The 20,008-nt window shown below is 40.5% G+C and overlaps 1 protein-coding gene across 2 annotated transcripts; it reads right to left on the bottom strand.

Moving 5' to 3' along the window:
• Window positions 1-2,853: 2,853 nt before the first annotated feature.
• Window positions 2,854-19,952, bottom strand: LOC308100200 (centrosomal protein of 55 kDa-like). 2 transcript variants are annotated; one of them, XM_080449156.1, is made up of 10 exons: window positions 19,919-19,952; window positions 16,061-16,236; window positions 14,103-14,288; window positions 11,477-11,527; window positions 8,922-9,069; window positions 7,334-7,463; window positions 6,253-6,445; window positions 4,933-5,004; window positions 3,948-4,070; window positions 2,854-3,117 (listed from the first exon to the last, which is right to left on the bottom strand). In XM_080449156.1, the coding sequence occupies exons 2-10, from the start codon at window positions 16,145-16,147 to the stop codon at window positions 2,905-2,907; spliced, it is 1,203 nt and encodes a 400-aa protein (XP_080305282.1). In that variant the 5' UTR covers window positions 16,148-16,236; window positions 19,919-19,952; the 3' UTR covers window positions 2,854-2,904. The 2 variants fall into 2 exon arrangements, with proteins under 2 accessions (XP_080305282.1, XP_080305281.1); XM_080449155.1 differs by lacking the exon at window positions 19,919-19,952 and adding an exon at window positions 18,068-18,152.
• Window positions 19,953-20,008: the final 56 nt, after the last annotated feature.

Below are 20,008 nucleotides of genomic sequence, written 5' to 3'. Positions count from 1 at the left end.
CTCCATGGTGGCAAGCAAAGGAGACACAATGAATTGATTGTTCCCCTCAGTGTAGATAACATGTTCTGTGCTGTTTGCAATAATAAAGAAAAAGATCATATTTCCAGTCATTTTATTTGCATATAAAAAAAAAAGTTGATGTCCTTGCTTTTGAAGGCCAACCCTGACATGCATCTACATTGAAGTTGGGTACAATACTAGATTAAAAGTTTGAGTTTTTTCTCTCTCTTAACCCATTCAATCCGGGAACGCATACGCATGTTTTAGATTTTTTTAGGGCTATTCAAAAATAGCAGATCTACAATTTATTTGAAAAATCGTCAGAATTTGCGCAAATCTTTTTATATATGTATATATATTTTTAAGTGAGCATTTGTAACTCACATTTTTGCTTCTGGGGGGGTCCCTGGAACAAATTACTTTGAGATGGGGGTCCGCGGCCAAATACATATCAGTTTGGGTGGTCATTGACATGAAAAAAGTTTCAGAACCGTTATAGCAACATACGTTTTTTTTTCAAAAAACTGTTAGGATTTAGAAGACATTTTGTAGAATCCCGAGAAGCCAGAAGCAAAGACTTGAGTTGAAATGTGTCGCTTAAAAATAGGTATGTATTCAAAAATGTGCACACATTTTCAAGATTTTTCAAAAATAGCAGATCTACAAGCTCTGAGCTTGTATATGTGCTATTTTTCAATAGCCAAAGAAACCTAACACTAAAAATGACACAGATTCTTCCCCGGTCTAAATGGGTTAATAAAAGAAAAAATACAATTACACTTGGTGACTGTTGGTGTACAATATTATTTTTGTCAGTAAACAACAACCCCACCCCGTAGTTCTTCTCAGACTGGCTAGGCTGACGTAACTTTCCATGAACATGCATCTTCATAATGAATGAACGCTTCCTCAAAGGAGGGCTGAGGTGTGTCTTACAGTAAGTCCTAACGCAGTGCTGTGTGTAGAAGCCTGTTCCACACCCGTCTCCCGTCTGCTGCATTATTCTCAGCCAGCAGCAATACTAATCCCCTGCCTTTAAATAGTATAGGAAGGGGATTAAACTTAAACACAATCTGTTTTGAGCTATTGATCTGGTTTGAACTGTGTCAAACAAGCACTTAAGCATTTTAATAATATGATCCAACAGTGGCACACAAGAGTAATGGACTTTTATTTCACAAATAACTCCATGTACATTTAAATTCTGTTATTGCGAAATGTCAAAAAATAAAATAAACAAAGAAATAAACATGCATAACAAAAGGGTTATTTCAATATCAATATCCTTAAGCAATCTATAATAAAGATATTATCTTTACAAAGCAACACTTTGTGGCTGAATAGTTTCTACGTGCAATACTGAACAAACACAACCTCAGCAACTTAATGACCCTATAATAATAACAACAATAATCCTTTAAGAGGGGTATTGCTCTCTGAAATGAACAAAACATGTTTTAGATCAACAACAGTTTTCTTGTTTACTCGATAACAAACTTAAAGCAACTGCATGCATTCAAACTAAACCTTTACAAACTTTGGATATCATGCCCACAGTGAGCACACTGTGTTTACCAACCGCTGTTGTGCTAGCTAGAACGTTGCGTCGTCCGCGTCATTAGCAAAAATAGCGTAACTGAAACTACTGTAAAACATGACCGTCAAATGGTTGTGGTAACGATTAAATATCAGGAGGATTCAAAGAGTGGCACTCCTCTCCTCTCCAAAAGTTGAACCCATTCAATCCGGGAACACATCTGTGTCACTTAAGATTTCTTTGGCTATTCAAAAATAGCAGCTCTACAAGCTCATAGCTACAGTATGAGCTTGTAGAGCTGCGATTTTTGAATAGCCAAAGACATCTTAAATGACACAGATGTGTTGCTTGAACTGCCCAGGATGCTGCGGCAAAAAAAAAAAGAAACGATGGGGACAGAGAGCGCTGCAGTGCGATGCTCAGACGCTGGGAAGAGGAGCAGCACCAGCACGTCTTTACCATAGAAATACATGGCAGACAGGCAAAAAAATACTTCCTGTGGACACAGCCCTTAAAAGGGAAAGAGAACACTTTGGGTAGAGGTTTGGGTTGTGTAGTTATACCTTGCCATGATGTAACTCCAAAATAAAAATCCTCGTATCCCGTCCGGGTTTTCTTCCTAATAAAAATAGCAAAATCGACAGGAAGTTGACATTTCTATTTAAAAAAAAAAAACTGTGCTGGGTCGTGTGATGGTTTGAATCCATACTATCAGAATCAGCTTTCTTGGCATCCGTTCGCAGGCTAAAAGAGTGACTTTGATAGATACGGCAAGTCAATGAGGAGCATATTTTGAATGGTCTATTTCTAATTAATGGAGCAATGATTTCTCACCCACCTTTTGGAGTTACATCATGGCAAGGTATAACTACACAAACCCAAGCCTCTACCAAAGTGGTCTTGCCCCTTTAATCCATTATTAAGACAGGGAACGCATCTGTGTCATTTTAAGATTTATTTGGCTATTTTTGAAAAATATTGAAAATATATGCAAATCTTTGAATACATGTATATATTTTTTCAAAAGCAAACATTTTTTACTCAAATCTTTGCTTCTGGGGGGTCCCTGGAACAACATATTTTGAGATGGGTGTCCGCGGCCAAATACATGTCATTTTGGGTGGTCCTTGACATGAAAAAAGTTTGAGAACCACTGAAGACATTTGTAGAATCCCCAGAAGCAAAGATTTGAGTTAAAATTAGTTAATATTTGCACAAATAAAATTAAAAAAGCAGATCTACCAGCTCAGTGCCACGCTATGAGCTTGTATATCTGCTATTTTTTTTAATAGCCAAAGAAATCTAGAATGGTTCCCGGTCTTAATGGGTTAAAAGAGCGCGTGTGCGGCAGGGGGCAGGCTCCTCTCTCAGTCCAGACAGCGCTCCAGGTGGGCCAGCAGCTCTCCGTAGCGGCTGGTGGGGTACATGGCCTGGCACCCGGGACACTCCAGGAAGGTCTCGTCCACTAAGTCGGGGGTGCGAGGAGGAGAGGACGGCGCGCTCTGCTTGGAGGGTTTGGGCCTGTTGCTGCTGTGAAGCCTGGCCTCGTCTGGGCCGGCGGTGGCACCCTGCCGCTCCTTCTGTGAAACGCCCATCAGACAACCGATGTGAAATAAAAGAGGTCATACCATCACACCAGTAGTTCTCAAACTTGTTAGCCCGAGATTGAGTCTCCACTGGATCCAGACCCAGACTAGAGAAAATAGCCGATCTACAAGCTCACAACACGTGGCATTGCGACGTGTTGTGAGCTTGTAGATCGGCTATTTTCACTACTTCTTAAAAGTATGTTTTTCCCTCTAATAAATTGATTTTTATTTTATTTCTTATGGAAACATTTTCTTATTTGGAAAAACTAAGAAATGTTTAACTTATGAAAAATTATGAATTGTTTGATTTTTTTTAAATCTTTTGAAATAATAAAAAACTAAATGTAGGAAACAAAAAAATAAAGGCATATTTACCCGCGACCCATGAAAATGGGCCCGCGACCCAAAAATGGGTCCCGACCCACTGTTTGGGTGCTGTACACGGTAACATAATTCTGGTTAACTACATGAAGCCTATAGTGTGCCTCTTCTGGGGTGAACATTTGATGAAAATTACAGCCGATCTACAAACTCACAACGTGGCTATTTTTGCCGAAGAGATTTGGTGCACATGAGCCTTGAGGAGGATTTGGTGTAGACTCCAGTCAACAAATTATATCGTCGCTGTCGGGTGGAAACCTGATCACGTAGGGCACTAATTTATGAAAGAATATGGAGATAAGCGACGATATACAGTTACAGTAGGGTTCAGGCGCTGAATGGTGTTATCAGCACCAATTCATTTATATCACTGTGCCAGAGAAACAGCATGCAGTGCCAGTGGTGGTTGTTGTTTGGCTCTTGTGTGTGATGAGACCAACCTGTGAGCGTTGTGCCGCGTGGTGCCCGGTTTTGTGCAGGTTCTTCAGAACCTTGTGCAGCTGCTTCTGTAAACACAGGCATTCTCGCCGCTCGTCTTCCAGGGTTTTGGAAGACATCTCCATCTGTTTCAGAACATTTTGAATTGTGCGTGATTATTTTGCTTGGTTATTCCACATTGGTCAACACCAGTGGTGGAAAAACTACTCAATTTGTTTACTTAAGTAAAAGTATTGGAAATTGGAAATACTCAAGTAAAGTACAAATACCTAAAAAATGTACTTGAGTAAATGTACTTAGTTACTTTCCACCACTGGTCAACACGCCTGCGATAAAACGGCAAAATCAATAAGTGTGCAAGTCTCGTCTCCAGTCCTACCATTCTGATTGGTTTATCTCATATTACGATTTCACCTGCAGACGTTAAGTCTGAATGAAGAGAGCCAGGTCCTATCCCTGTGAATGAGCAATGAGCTCAGCCACCCTAATGGCCAGTGTCACACTTCCTGACACGGGTGGATGGATAATCCTCATTAAAGAGGAATTAATGGCTGTGGAGTCGTTAAAAGTTCAAGTGGATTAACGGCAGAAAACCTGGGCTCCTCTTTAATACCGACCGTTTATTCAATTACCACTTAATTGGGAATGCAGGCACCCCACTGACGGGGGCAGTGCATTGTGGGTATACCGCGCGCCAGTCGTTCCCAAACTCTTTAGCTCAAAGACCTAAAAAGAGAAATGTGATGTCTCCCCAGGACCCAAACTAGTGAAAATAGCAGATCTACAAGCTCCCCCAAACGTGACACATCCGCTTGTAGATCTGCCAGCTTCACTACTTCTTAGATGTTTTTATTTATTTATTTATGAATATGAAAATCTCCTTTTTTAATTAAATTTGTTTCGGTTTTTGAAAATCCTTCGATTTTATTTTTTGTAAACAAACAAGAGGGATCTATGGGTCCCGACCCAGTGTTTGGGAAACGATACCTGCTGCTCCAGGACTGTGATCCTTCTCTGGTCCTCCTCATAGTTCACCATGGACTTCTGCAGGAGATTCACCTGAAGAGAAATGAGTTCACGTGTCACTAGTTTACATATAGACTATATTCACCTGAGGAGAAACTAGCTTACATGTCAGTAGTTTACATATAGACTAGTCTCTAGAGAAATTAGTTCACATGTCAGTAGTTTGCATATACTGTAGACTAGATTCACCTGAGAAGAGAGAAATTAGTTTACATGGGTCAGTAAGTTTGCATACTGTATAGACTGATCTCTAGAGAAATGAGTTCACATGTCACTAGTTTACATATAGACTAGATTCACCTGAATTAGCTTACGTGTCAGCAAGTTTGTATATGGACTAGTCTCTCAAGCCAAACAACTATTCCACAATCTTTTTAATGCTACATAGTCTGTAACTACTAACTACGGCCCCTGGAAGCGCTGCAAAGGAAGTTGTCATCGTTCGTCATTTACGTTCACAAAAATATATTTAAAAAATATCTTTAAAATACATTGTTTCTGCTAAGCAGCAACCTAGGTATACCTACCGTAAACCAATTTAATTTACAGTAGGACATATTTACACGACTGCAAAGACTAAACGGAAGTGGTTGAGAGGCGACATCCGCTTTTCAGCGATTCCGTTGTACATACTTTAACCCATTAAAACCGGGAACGCGTCTGTGTAACCACTTTAACCATTATTTTATAATTTGGCTATTTTTGAGAAATCGTGAAAAATGTGTGCAAATCTTTGAATATATATTTTTAGAGCGAACATTTTTAACTCAAATCTTTGCTTCTGGGGGGTCCCTGGAACAGCATATTTTGAGATGGGGGTCCGCGGCCAAATACATTTTGGGGGCCCTTGACATGAAAAGGTTTGAGAACCACTAATATATAGCAACATACGTTTTTTTTTTTTTAAAACCGTTAGGATTTAGAAGACATTTGTAGAATCAACCAGAAGAAAAGATTTGAGTTAAAAATGTTCACCTGAAAAAAATGTCATGATTTTTTAAAACATAGCTCATAGCGCAGCACTCTGTGCCGCTTGTATATCTGCTATTTTTGAATAGCAAAGGATATGATAATGAATGGTTAAAGTGGTTCAAATCTAAAATGCTTTTCCCGGTCTTAATGGGTTAATAATCCATGATTGATTGAAATTTTTATTAGGCAAAAGAATGTAAAACAACACAGTTACATTTATAATGCTTTTGTCTAAAAGGTCCGGCCAAAAAAGTCCTTGCGGACTTGTTTCCGTTGGGGTCCTTGAGTCCTTGAGATTACCTACAGTACCTGCAGTTGGAGCTCAGCAGACCTGCGTGCCTCCATCTCCAGGCTGCTGTGCAGCTCCAGGGCCTCGGCCCTCAGCGTGTCTTCTTTCAGGCCGCAGCGACGTCTCTCCTCCTGGACGCTCTTCCTGGTCTGCATCCTCTCAGCCTCCACCTGCTGCTCCAGTTCTTCCACTTCCCTCTGCGTCGCCTCACACCTACACCACAGTGGTGGACGGTTAACCGAGTACATTTACTTGGGTACTGTACTTATTAAGTACATTTTTTGAGTTTTTTGCAAGCATATACTGTAGACTTTCACTCCGCTGCATTTCAAATAGAAATATTGTGCGTTTGACTCCACTGTATTTCTAGGAAGGGACTCCGACTCTTGGGTCCCAAATGTACACAAATATATTATGAATTAACCACTAGTTCACCCAAAAAACATTTTTTTTTCTATCGATTAGTCACCCCGTGGAGACTAGTAGTTTTTGTCGCATTCCTAAGCCAATAATTTGATGACCAGCGGACCGGTAGGCAGTGGTTCTGGTAGGAGACACAAAGGAGACTCTTTGTGTCTCCTACCGGAACCGCTGCCGGTCATCAAATTATTGGCTCAGGAATGTGACAAAAACAAAAACAAATATTCATGAATTTTTAAGCCCTATGATTTTAAATATCAGAATCGGAATGAGTTTTTTATTGTCACTTTCATAATACGCACTCGGCATAGGCTACATGGGAGCAAAATACCGTTCTCCGCGACTCATGGTGCTTGTCACCTTTAAAAACAAAAGACACAAAAAGAGGCAAGAGCATTAAAAACAACATTGGTAAATGCACTCGGTGCCGCGCTACGAGCTTGTAGATCTGCTACTTTTGAATAGCCTAAGTATAAAAATAATGGTTAAAGTGGTTACACAGATGTGTTCCCGGTCTTAATGGGTTAACCCCCCCCCCCCCCCCCCCCCACCACACACACACACACACACGCTCCTAGAGTGAATCACTCAGGGTGGGTGAAGCTGAAAACTGAATTTCCCCCCATGGGATGAAACGGGTGTAATAATTATGATTTGGTTTGGTCTTTGTGTGTGACCCACCTCCACTGCATGTCCTCCATGCGTTGCTGTGCCGAGCTGACTTGCTCCCTGAGCTCGTCTCGCTGCGTGTTGGCGTTGTACAGGAGTTTGTCATAGTGCTCCTTCGTCTCCTGCTCTCTCCTCCACATCTCTGCAGTCACAGGGTGGCAAAAAAAACAACAACACTCACATATTGCATCAGTACCTTCTCAAACGTTTTCTTGTCATGGACCCCCAAATTAACATGTAGTTGGCCGTGGACAATATTTTGTGTCAGGGACAAATACAAAATAATAATTCTAAATTGTTCAAAATGGCAGATCTACACACGTGAACTTGAACTTTGTTGTAAACCCTGTCCAGTGAAAATGTATAATGTTTATTTTGCAATGTTGACAATGCAATGTTATATATTAGTGTGTGAGGGTGCTTTGGGGGGGCGCGCCAATAATATCAGTGGTTCTCAAACTTTTTCATGTCAAGGACCACCCAAAATTATATGTATTTGATGTATTTGGCCACGGCCAGACCCCCATCTCAAAATATTTTGTTCCAGGGAACCCTAATGAAGCAAAGATTTGAGTTACAAATGTTCCCTTTAAAAATATATGTATATTCAAATATTCGCAAATTTTCACGATAAAAAAAGAAATAGCAGATCTACAAGCTCATAGTGCTATGAGCTTGTATTATCTGCTGTTTTTGAATAGCCAAATACATTTTTAAATGACACAGATGCGTCCCCGGTCTTAAAGGGTTAAGTGACCATGATGTAAGCATGATAATGAACTATGAGGTACTGGAAAATACTGGACTCGGTGGAGGGAAAACCCACTCAGCTTCATGTCCCTGAGCTCTTCACCTCCACCCTATACACTAATCCACGGAGCGCTGCCCTGTAGGTGGCGCCGCCATTGCTGCGGTGTCAAGACTCATCAGCTTCTGCTGTGGTTCTGTCCGTCTGTTGACGTTACTCTTTACCTGCTTGGCTGTTGGAGCAGCCATAAACTACACAGGATCGTCCCGATTTTCTGTACATCTTAGTAAAGTTAGTGTTAGTAAAAAGCAGGTAAAAGAGTAACGTGAGCAGTCAGTGACAACAGCTGAATGACACCGCGCAGCAGCAGCTGACCGAGTCTGACACCGCAGCAATGGCGGCGCCCCCTACAGGGCAGCGCTCCGTGGATTGGTGTATATCGGGGCACCTCAGAGTTCACAATCACTGACTTCCACTAAAACCGAACTCATACTTAATTGCGCGCCAGTTCCATACACCGAAAGTAACCGATCTGCCAGCTCACAACGTTGTGAGCTGTTCTTATCAATGAACCTCCTAACTCCACTTTTTGTTTTGTTCTTTTGTCATTACCTGAAAAATGAACATTTTGGAGTTAGCTGGTTTCTGCCTGACAGCAGAGATATCAAACTGTAATTTCAAGACCCCCCCCTGGAAATGAAAAAGCTTGAGAATCACTGCCTTTAAACGCCTGTTGTCCTGACTGAAGTACTCCGTTGTGACAGTGAAGTCGTTTGTCCCTGGTTTAAGCAGATGTCTCAGTGTGTGAGTACTAGTGCCCCACTTCCCACTGTCCCCCCGCGCACGGCTCACCGTCTGAATGGGCCTCTTTGTGCCGTGAGAGGCCCTCGTTGGCCCGGTTCAGCTGCTCCTCCAGCCATGACAGCCTGGCCAGCAGCCTCTTCACGCGGCCTTCTCTCTGCCGCTCGTACGCCTGCCACTGCTGGTTCCTCTCCAAGGCCTCGGGGGGGGGGGGGGGGGGGGGGGGAATGAGAGGCATAGTCGTCACTGTTGGTCGGGTGGAAACCTTGCATGTCCAAAACACGTTACTTTTCAGGAAGTGGGTAAAAAATTACCTGTACTCAGTGGTGGAAAAAGTACTCTTTTACCTAAGTAAAAGTATCAATACTCTGTTACTGTAAAAGTCTGTAATTCTAAATTTACTTGAGTAAAGGTACAAAAGTATTGGCATCAAAATGTACTTAAAGTATCAAAAGTAGAAAGTACTCATTATGCAAAATGTCAATTTCACAAGTTTTATAATGTATAAAAAATCATTTGAAAATAGCAGATCTACAAGCTCACAAACATTGTGAGCTTGTAGATCTGCTATTTTCATATGGCCGAAATGTACTGTATATAGTTACAGGAATGTGGAGATACAAGGTTTCTGTCTGACAGCAAGGACATAATAGAGGCAGACAGACAGCCATACAGCCAGGGTTGATGAACTCCCAGTACAAACCCTTACAGAGACAAATAGAGAATGCCCACGCAACCTCACTCACAAACCAAACCCAGTATGTCTCTCTTTCTGCCTCACACACTCACAGTTAGCCCTTTAAGACCGGGAACGCATATCTGTGTCATTTTATAGATTTCTTTGGGCTATTTTTTGAAAAAAATACTTGCAAATCTTTGAAAACCTTTTTAACTCAAATCTTTGCTTCTGGGGGGTCCCTGGAACAACATATTTTCAGATGGGTGTCCGCGGCCAAATACATATAATTTTGGGAGGTCCTTGACATGAAAAGGTTTAAGAACCACTGATCTATAGCAACATGAGTAAAAAATAAAATAAATCTGACATTTGTAGAATCCCCAGAAGCAATAAGATTTGAATTACAAATGTTCGCTTTAAAAAAAGATAATGAAAGATTTTCACGATTTTTCAAAAATAGCAGATCTACAAGCGCGGCACTCGGTGCCGCGCTATGACAACATGACAACATATTGTCACGTGTCACGTGAAGCTTGACCAATGTTAGCTGAGACGGGGACACACACGGAAGGACAAGAACGAAAACATAATCTCCACCTCTGGCGATGACAATAACAAGCCAACCTGACAGGACAGCAATAGACCATATTCACACGGTGGCCATATTGCCATTAAGTCAATGAAATGCCACCCCAGTTGCCACAGCAACGCAATGTTAAATTCTAAAATGGCCGCCATGTGAATATGGACTATAGAGTACAGAAGTCCTGACGTCACTCGTTCGTCCCCTGGGTCGTAAAGTACTGTAATTTCTCTATGGAGAATAACATTGTTTCATCATAGAATCGTCTCATATAAGAATTGGGGTCCAAAAATAAAAAAACTGTCTCGCCGATATTGTCAGGGAGGTGGCTCTGTATCGTTTATGGTAGTCAGTCACTTATATTTGATACAGTCTGTTTCTGGTGAAAATTGAACGAATAGGTTCTATGCACAGCAGCCATATTATCACTTCCTTCACAGGTGTTACCAGTGATACTAATGAAGGCTCTGTTCCATTCCTTTATTTTTCAATTTCCACGACCCCCATAACTCTTACGGGTCCATTTGGTTCCATTTGTACACTCTCAGAGTTACACACCCATTTGGCAGTGTTTCCAGTGAGCCAACATGCACAATATCAGCACCCTGACTCTGTCCGACCAGAATGGAACACAGCCTTCATTAGTATCATTGGTAACACCTGTGAATGTCTTACAATATGGCTGCTGTGCATAGAGCCTATAGGGCATAGCAGTGGCAGCCATTTTCTGGTTCCACTTCAAAATACTCAATGCATTTTTCCAAAAATATTTATATCAATTCATTTAAGCCTAGAATCAAGCCATCCAGGGTCCTGGTGAATCATGACCATACAACGTTTGATTCTGTGAAAAAACTTTTTTGAAAACGGCAAAACAAAGGGTATTTATTAAATATAGTATATCATATACGTAATTAAATATAAAATATAATAAAATCACAGAAAGAAATGTTTTATGGCCATGATTCACCAGGACCCTGGATGGCTTGATTCTAGGCTTAAATTAATTGATATAAATATTTTTGGAAATGTCAATGGGAAAAATGCATTGAGTATTTTGAAGTGGAACCAGAAAATGGCCGCCACTGCTATGCCCTATTCAGCGGAGGTAACATTAGCGTTTTCTCACCGTCAGTTGATGCTTCATATCCATAAGAGCAAAACCGCTGGGGTCATTTGTTTATTTTTGGAACACAGTTCTTATTGCGATGTTAAACACGTCTATGGGAATTCAGAACGGGGGGAAAAAAACGTGACCAAGGTAGGATGTGTAAATTACGTCAGACTTCGGTGCTCTATGGACAAACCCTTTCCCAGTCCTCCAGTTGTGTCATAAATACTTACATCTCTGAGCTGATGGCACAGCGATGCTTCAGTCCTGGACTGGTCCTGGTGCTACGACACAATATGAACAGAACAAAATACAATCTGAAAATACAACCCACATTTGATCAGTGGTGGAAGAAGTATTCGGATACTTTAATTAAGTGAAAAGTAGCAATACCACAATATAAAAATACTCTGTTACAAGTAAAAGGCCTGTGTTCAAAATGTTACTTGAGGAAAAGTACAAAAGTATTGGCATCAAAATAAACTTAAAGTACCAAAAGTAAAAGTACTAACATGTTTGAAAATAGCAGATCTACAAGCTCACAACGCATCGGGATGCAATGCGTTGTGAGCTTGTAGATCTGCTATTTTCAAATAGCCTAAGTATAAAATAGGGCTAAAGTGGTTAATGTGTGTTTTATAATATAATAATTCATATCTGCAAAGTAACTAGTAACTAAGGTTTTCTAATAATGGTAGTGGAGTAGAAGTAAAAGTATTGAACATTGGAAATACTCCACTAAAGTAAAAAATACCTCAACATGTTAATTAAGTACAGTACTTGAGTAAATGTACCTATTACACCACTGCTTTTGATCAAACGGAAGTAAAGGTAGTAGTTCCGCCCCAAAAATTACTTTTTTTCCTATCGATTACTCACCCCATGAAGCCTTGAATTCATGGAAATTTTAGTTTTTATCGCATTCCTAAGCATTAAAATATGGAGATGAGAGGTTTCTGCCCGACAACGTTGATAACAGCAAACCAGATATAGTCTGAAGGCCAAGAAGAACAATGGCGGGGATGATCGACTTAAGCCATTACTGCAGAGAGGAGATTTCTATACAGCAGTGGTTTTCAACCTTTTTCATGCCAAGGATCCCCTAAATTGATATACATTTGGCCGCTGAAAATGTTGTGCCAGGGACCCCCAGAAGCAAAGATTTGAGTTAAAAATGTTCGCTTAAAAAAAAAATATATATATATATTCAAAGATATTATGCACATATTTTCAAGATTTTTCAAAAATAGCAGATATCTGCTATTTTTGAATAGCCAAAGCAAGTGGTTAAAATGATTGTGACGCTATGTTAACTCATTTTGCTGGGGACCCCCTGGTACCCCCCCCCCCCCCCCCAAGGACCACTCTGGTGGTCCCCGGACCACTGGTTGACAACCACTGCTAGACAATATCAAATGCAGGCCACAGAAAATGAAGAAATTGACTTCAGTCCTTTCCTGTAACTGTTTTTATATACATGATGTGCTTTGTGGTTGTAGATGGAACGTCTATTATGTTCTGTCTCCTTGTCTCTAGAATATACTGTATACTTTTATCTCATATGTACAGTGCATATTGTTTAACTTTCGTCATATGCATATATTTCTCTTGTTTGTTGTTTCTTAATCCGTTAAGAACCGGGAACGCATCTGCGTCATTTTAGGATTTCTTTGGCTATTCAAAAATAGCAGATCTACAAGCTCACAGCGCGGCACAGAGTTTCATATCAAGGACCCCCAAAATTATATGTATTTAGCCGCAGACCCCCCATCTGAAAATATTTTGTTCCAAGGACCCTCCAGAAGCAAATATTTGAGTTAAAGATGTTTGCTTGAAAAAAAGTATATATAGTCAATGATTTGCAAAAACAAAAATCAAGATTTGCAAAAAATAGCAGATCTGCAAGTTCATAGTCAGTGTGCTATGAGCTTGTATACAGTATCTGCTATTTTTGAATAGCCAAAGTATAGAATATGGATAAAGTGGTTACACAAGATGAAAAAAAATATCTTTTTTTCCCACAAGGGCTCAGTCATAGCTGTGCCTTCTGCATGAGAAACAATGTTTGCTTTTTAGCGGTGACATTTCCTTATCTAGATGGCTTCTGACCAGTTCAACTGACTGTAAGGGAGAGTGTGCCACTTCACACCCTATACTGCCATCTAGTGGCGTTAACGCTGAAGCTGTTTGCCAAACACCAAAGAAAGAAATATTATGGGTGCAACAGTTAATCAAACTAATCAATTTAATGGATTATACAATAATTGATTATTTAAAAAATGGGGCAAATAGCAGATCTACAAGCTCACAATGTGTTGCCTTGCGTTGCTATGCATGGGTAAGCTTGCAGATTGGCTATTTTCACAATCCACAAAACCTTTGCACAACAAAGTATAAAACAGGGCTTCAGTGGTTAAAGACCCCACCCACCCCCACAAAAAAACTGTTCTCCCCTCTAAAGTCCAAAAGGGTGAAGGGATATAAAATACCCTTAGCAGGCTGAGGAACAGTTTTTTTCCACAGGCCATCAGACTGTTAAATACAGTAAAACGTGACAACTGACTGATATTCTTGCCCTGTTTTTATTGTTAATTGAGTGTTCTAGGTAGTATTGTATTGGAGCTTCCGAGCGTACGTTTTTCCACGTGTGTGTACCTAACCAGTGCATCTAAGTGACAATAAAGTGAATCTGAATCTAATCAGACAAAACAAATTAGCAGCCCCAAATTACATGACACGTGTGTGTGTGTGTGTGTGTGTGTGTGTGTGTGTGTGTGTGTGTGTGTGTGTGTGTGTGTGTGTGTGTGTGTGTGTGTGTGTGTGTGTGTATATATATATATATATATATATATATATGACCTGCTGCGTTCTTCTCTCCAGATCTTGGGATCTATTGCAGACGGTCTCCAGGTCCTTCAAGATCTCTTCAGTCTCTGCCTCCATTGAATGGAAGCTCCTCAGCTGTTCCCTCAGTGCCGTGATCTCCACATCCTGGGCCACCAGTGCATCGGAGGCTTGTCTAATGGTCTCATGAGAGTGGATGTTCTGCCGACAAAACGTTGTGTGGACAAATTAGGAGCTCAACAGTGCTTTCAACAATAACATCGACCCTTACAGCTCTGTGACTCTGTCTTGAGAGTGTACAAATGGAACCAAATGGACCATTACGGGTCCATTTGGTTCCATTTGTACACTCTCAGAGTTATGGGGGTCCTGCTTTTTTAAAACGGGTTAAAAACACCAAATGGACGGGAGACACAAAAGCCAAACGCTTGTTTCTATTGTGGTCCATTAACACTCAAACAAACTGGACGAACAACAGTGCAACAAACAGCAATAGAGGCTATGCTTGTGACATCATCGTACCCAGAAGTTATGCGGGCGAACGTCTACTGAGTGGCAAAAAAAGTACTTTCTGGCCTTGACAGCCCATACATCCAAACAGAAAAGTCCTATCTGATTGTATTAAAACAACGTTAAACTCACCAACATTGCAGCTGTACTGCAGCAACTTTCTGTCAATACATTCTGTGCAGGTGAATATTTTTGTGTCAGAGTTTGGAAGCGCTCGTTTTCAATAACGCAAAGTCCTGCTGGAGGATGAGGGGGGGGCGTGTCCGGTGGAAAAGTGACGCATGTGCATACTCTCTATACAAAAATATTAAAATAAAACAATGTACAGTCTAAAACTCTACATAAGTGAAGAGTAGCACACAATGTGTTATTCTCCAGCAGCTCACACGAGAAGGGCAAAAAAAGTAATCAGGTATCAGGTATGATGAAGGTCCGAGCGACCAAAAGGTTCCATCTCTAGTACACCTATTTTGGGCTGCAAGCAGTGGTGGAAAAAGTACTCGGATATTTGTAAAAGTATCAATACTGCATGTAGAACTACATTGCATTCAAAATTGACTTGAATCCGGAATTCAAAATTGACTTGAGTAAAAGTACAAAAGTATTGGTATCAAAATGTACTTAATGTACCAAAAGTAGAAAGCACGCATTATGCAGGATGAATCCTTTGAAAATAGCAGATCTACAAGCTCACAATGTGTCGCTTTGCGACGCGTTGTGAGCTGAAGTGGTTAATGTATGTTTTGTAATAATAATAAAAATCTACAAAGTAACTAGTAGTAACTAATGTTTTCAAATAATTGTAGTGGAGTAAAAGTATAATATTTGCCTCTGAGATGTAGTGGAGTAGAAGTAACAGTACTGAAAACTGAAAATACTCCAGTACAGTAAAAAAAAAATACCTCAAAATTGTACTTTAGTACAGTACTTCAGTGAATGTACTTAGTTACTTTACACCACTGGCTGAAAGTGGGACTCCTTTTTTTTGCCCTTCTCGTGTCTACAGCCTACTCCGACGCGCGTCACACACCTGTCCATTGCAGTATGTGTGCAAAAGGACGTTTTGACTATTCTCCAAAAACGTCCAAAAACAATTTTACCATATAAATTGGGGTCCCAGAGATAGAAATGCCATTAAATGGGGGTCCTTAGCCTAATGCATGTCAAACTGGGGGTCCTTGACCAAATAAAATGGTTGAGAATCACTGCTATGCAGTAAAAATCTTGTATCTTGTCTTATGGGGGTCCCTGGCATATCTTTTCAAATGGGGGTCCGCGGGCCAATAAGTGTCAATTTGGGGGTCCTTGACAATGAAAAAGTTTGAGAACCACTGCTCTAGAAACAATGCTATGTTACTTCCACCCCCAGACACCACAGGCTCCATAAGCAATATACTTTAAGTACAAAAAGTAAAAGTACTAAAATGTTTGAAAATAGCAGATCTAAAAGCTCAGCATCTTACCTGGTGGCGGTTTTCATTCTCAGAATGTGACGGTTGGCCCATATGAACACACTTCCCGTCCTGTTTCCTGGCTCTGTTGATCTCCATTTCAGACTGAGCTGTTTGTCTCGGGCAGCAGCAGGTTGTGATGAAGGTTGTCCTTAAGCTTCTTTTTAGAAGATGTTATCCAACATTACCTGTTGTTCCAAAAACAACACATTAGAGTACTATTACTGAACCAGGCTAACAAGACAAGGCCAAAGTGTGTCAGTCAAATGTATCATGATATATATAATAATAATATAATATTTTTTCAATAAGGATTGTTTGTTGATGTTCTTTGAATGATACTGAAACTTGGTTGGGTAGTTAGTTATTAAATTAGGACGACTTCACCCATTTTCAACCCATCTTCATATACCTATATACGATATGATCCTCACTAATGTTCCTGATAAAATTGTGTCATTTTTTCCTACTCAGTCTGTGTCTCATAGGAGGGCTGTGGACACTTCAGAAACCCGTCTACCAGTGACATCATCGTTATGAAGGGGCTTTTTTGTTCGTTCCAGGAATAGAAAGCCTGTAGTTTCTATTAGCTTGGATTCCCCATCTATGATGTCACCGGTAGACAGGTTTCTGAACCGTCCACAGCTCTCCTCTGAGACACAGAGTGAATAGACAAAAATGGTGACATCGTATCATTGAGCATTAGTGAGGACCAATTATATGAAGACAGGTTGAAAATGGGTGAAGTCGTCCTTTAGCATAGCATCAAAATCCTGAAAAAAATGAGAACGATTTTTGGATATCTTTGAAACATTTTGACAACACACATTTTGTATGGGGGTCCCTGGCACAACATCTTTTCACAAGGGGGCCTGCGGCCACATCCTAGATTACTGTGGCACCACACTACTGTCTCTGCATTCTATGCATGCGATTACCTTGCTTATTGTAGGTTGATCTGGATAAGAGCTTCTGCTAAATGCCTAAATAGTCGTTTAGTTCATTGGTTCTCAAAGTGGGGTCCGGGGACCCCCAGGGGTCCTTGAGGACGTTCCAGGGGGTCCCCAGCTAAATGATTAGGAACCCTTATGGGTCTGTAACTGACAGTGTACAAATGGAACCAAATGGACCCCAACGGGTCCATTTGGTTCCATTTGTACACTCTGAGTTAAATTAACATTGATTTTACAATATAAATTGGGGTCCCAGAGATAGAAATGCCATTAAATGGGGGTAGCCTAATGCATGTCAAACTGGGGGTCCTTGTAATTAAAATGGTTGAGAATCACTGCTATGCTGTAAAAAACAAATCTTCTCTTATGGGGGTCTCTGGCATATTCAAATGGTGAGTCCGTGGGCTAATAAGTGTCAATTTGGGGGTCCTTGACACGAAAAAGTTTGAGAACCACTGGTTTAGTTAGACCGTGTTTAAATATCTCATGCACTTTTAAAGAAGCATCATTCCAATCCGTACTGTATGCAACTCAGACATTGTATGTCTTTATGTCTTGATGAATTGAATACATGGGACCAAAATGGAAAAACAAGCCCTCAGGGCTTTTTGTGTTATTCTTTTAGCGTTATTGTATAACTGTACCTCTGTACTTTTTGCAAACTGTTAAACCTTCGGGGTGGAGACACCGGCCCTGGACCTGTTAGGATGGTGTTAATGTTGGAAATTCGTGCAAGAGCAGTGGTGGGAAAAAAGTACTGAAATCTTTGACGCAAGTAAAAGTATCAATACTGTAATGCGGGAACAAATGCCAGCCTATCCCTAGTATCTGTGTTGCTGCCAGCCTATTGTGTGTGTGCCGCTGAGTATAATGTGTTTGTATTGGCTCTCGGGCAGCGGGCACCAAAGGTTCTGTTGTGTATCTGCAGCCCGCCTGTTTGAGTCAGTTGTGTTCCGGTTTCCAAAGTGTATAGATGTTTGAGTGAATTATCCTCCGCCTCTACTCGGGAGCCACGGACTGACAACCAAAGACTGTATTACAGTTATTGTGTGAGTTCTAAACATACCTGTACCGCGTTATTGTGCTGATGTCCTGTAAACCTGCCGTTCCGCCAAGTAAAGAAAGTACTGGATATCCTTGTTGTGGCATCATTACCCACTCGCCTCCACCATAAGAAACATAATCCATCTAGTGTCAACATCACAGAAAAGTAACCTCGCCACAATACCACAATGCAGAAGTACTCTGTACAAGTAAAAGACCTGTGTTCAAAATGTTACTTGAGTAAAAGTACAAAAGTATTGGCATCAAAATATACTTAAAAGTACAAAAAGTAAAAGTTCTAAAATGTTTGAAAATAGCAGATCTACAAGCCCACAACGCGTCGCGATGCGACGCGTTGTGGGCTTGTAGATCTGTCATTTTCAAATAGCCTAGGTATAAAATAGGGCTAAAGTGGTTAATGTGTGTTTTATAATATAATAATTGATATCTGCAAAGTAACTAGTAACTAAAGTGTTCAAATAATTGTAGTGGAGTAAAAGTACAATATTTGCCTCTGAGATGTAGATGAGTAGAAGTAAAAGTATTGAAAATGGGAAACACTCCAGTAAAGTAAAAAATCCTCAAAAGTGTACATAAGTACTACAAATGTACTCACTTCACACCACTGCACAAGAGTCAGGTAGTTAATTATTGTAGTAAATTATTATGGACAGGAGGAGGCAGTGTCGCACACATTACGCCTTATGGGCTTGGGCAAATGGCATTGATTCCAGGGTGCTGAATGGAGTTGAATTAATACTGATTTAATCAAGTCATTCACTCATACTTTGGCAATTTCAAAATAGCCGATCTACAAGCTCAAAATGCGTCGCATTGCAACGCATTTAGCCCTGAAACGCATTGTGAGCTTGTAGATCTGCTATTTTCAAAAGATTTTTTATACATTTCATACATTTGAAAACTTATGAAATGGGACATTCTGTGGAATGAGTAGTTAAACCTTTGGCACTTTACGTACATTTTGATACCAATACTTTTATACTTTTACTCGAGTACATTTTGAATTCCGGACTTTTACTTGAAAGTTGAAACGAGTATTTCTACATTGCAGTATTGATACTTTTACTTAAGTAAAAAATGTGAGTACTTTTTCCACCACTGTTGTCCACTCCACCTGCACTAGCCATGGTTCACATGACCGTCATGGTGCCGAGTCCCCCTGGTCTAAAGTTGTGTTCGATTTTTTCACATTGCCATCTCTCACATAAACATAAACGTTCAGATTTCAAATATAAAGTGCTTACCACCGAGCCACGGATGTTACAAGGCGATGCGGACCGCGATGAGTACCCGTATCTCCCGTATTGTTCAATAAAAAGCATTTTAATCCCATCGCCGGCCATTTTCTCCAAATTGTCTCCGATACTTTCAACCATGCGACACTAATGGTTGGGAGGTGTATTGCACTCTGATACATTACAAAACAAAAAAAATCAAAAAAAGAAAATGGCCGGCGATGGGATTAAAATGCTTTTTATTGAACAATACGGGAGATACGGGTACTCATCGCGGTCCGCATCGCCTTGTAACATCCGTGGCTCGGTGGTAAGCACTTTATATTTGAAATCTGAACGTTTATGTTTATGTGAGAGATGGCAACGTGAAAAAATCGAACACAACTTTAGACCAGGGGGACTCGGCACCATGACTGTCATGGTATGACAGTCATGTTTCAGGGCTACACCTGCACCTGTCCTGCTGAGGACAACTTTGGGGGAACAAGCAACTATTTTCGGAGTGTTTTTTTTACGTCCATGTTTTGTCGGACGACCAGAGGCACAATTAACTACCTTTTAGGTTGTTTTAGTCATTGTTTTCGGGGTATAAGTAAGTTTATTAATTGTCACTGTACCTTGAGAAGAACCACTACGGATGCTCACATCATCTGCAATTATGCTATGCTACTGAACAATGTTGCCAGATTGTGTGAGAGAAATAAGCA

Source organism: Gymnoscopelus braueri (assembly GCF_963280865.1).
Source record: "Gymnoscopelus braueri genome assembly, chromosome: 14".
NCBI classification, from domain to species: Eukaryota; Metazoa; Chordata; class Actinopteri; order Myctophiformes; family Myctophidae; genus Gymnoscopelus; species Gymnoscopelus braueri.
The sequence above is the reverse complement of the archived record's forward strand: the minus strand, read 5'-3'. Positions and strand labels throughout refer to the sequence as shown.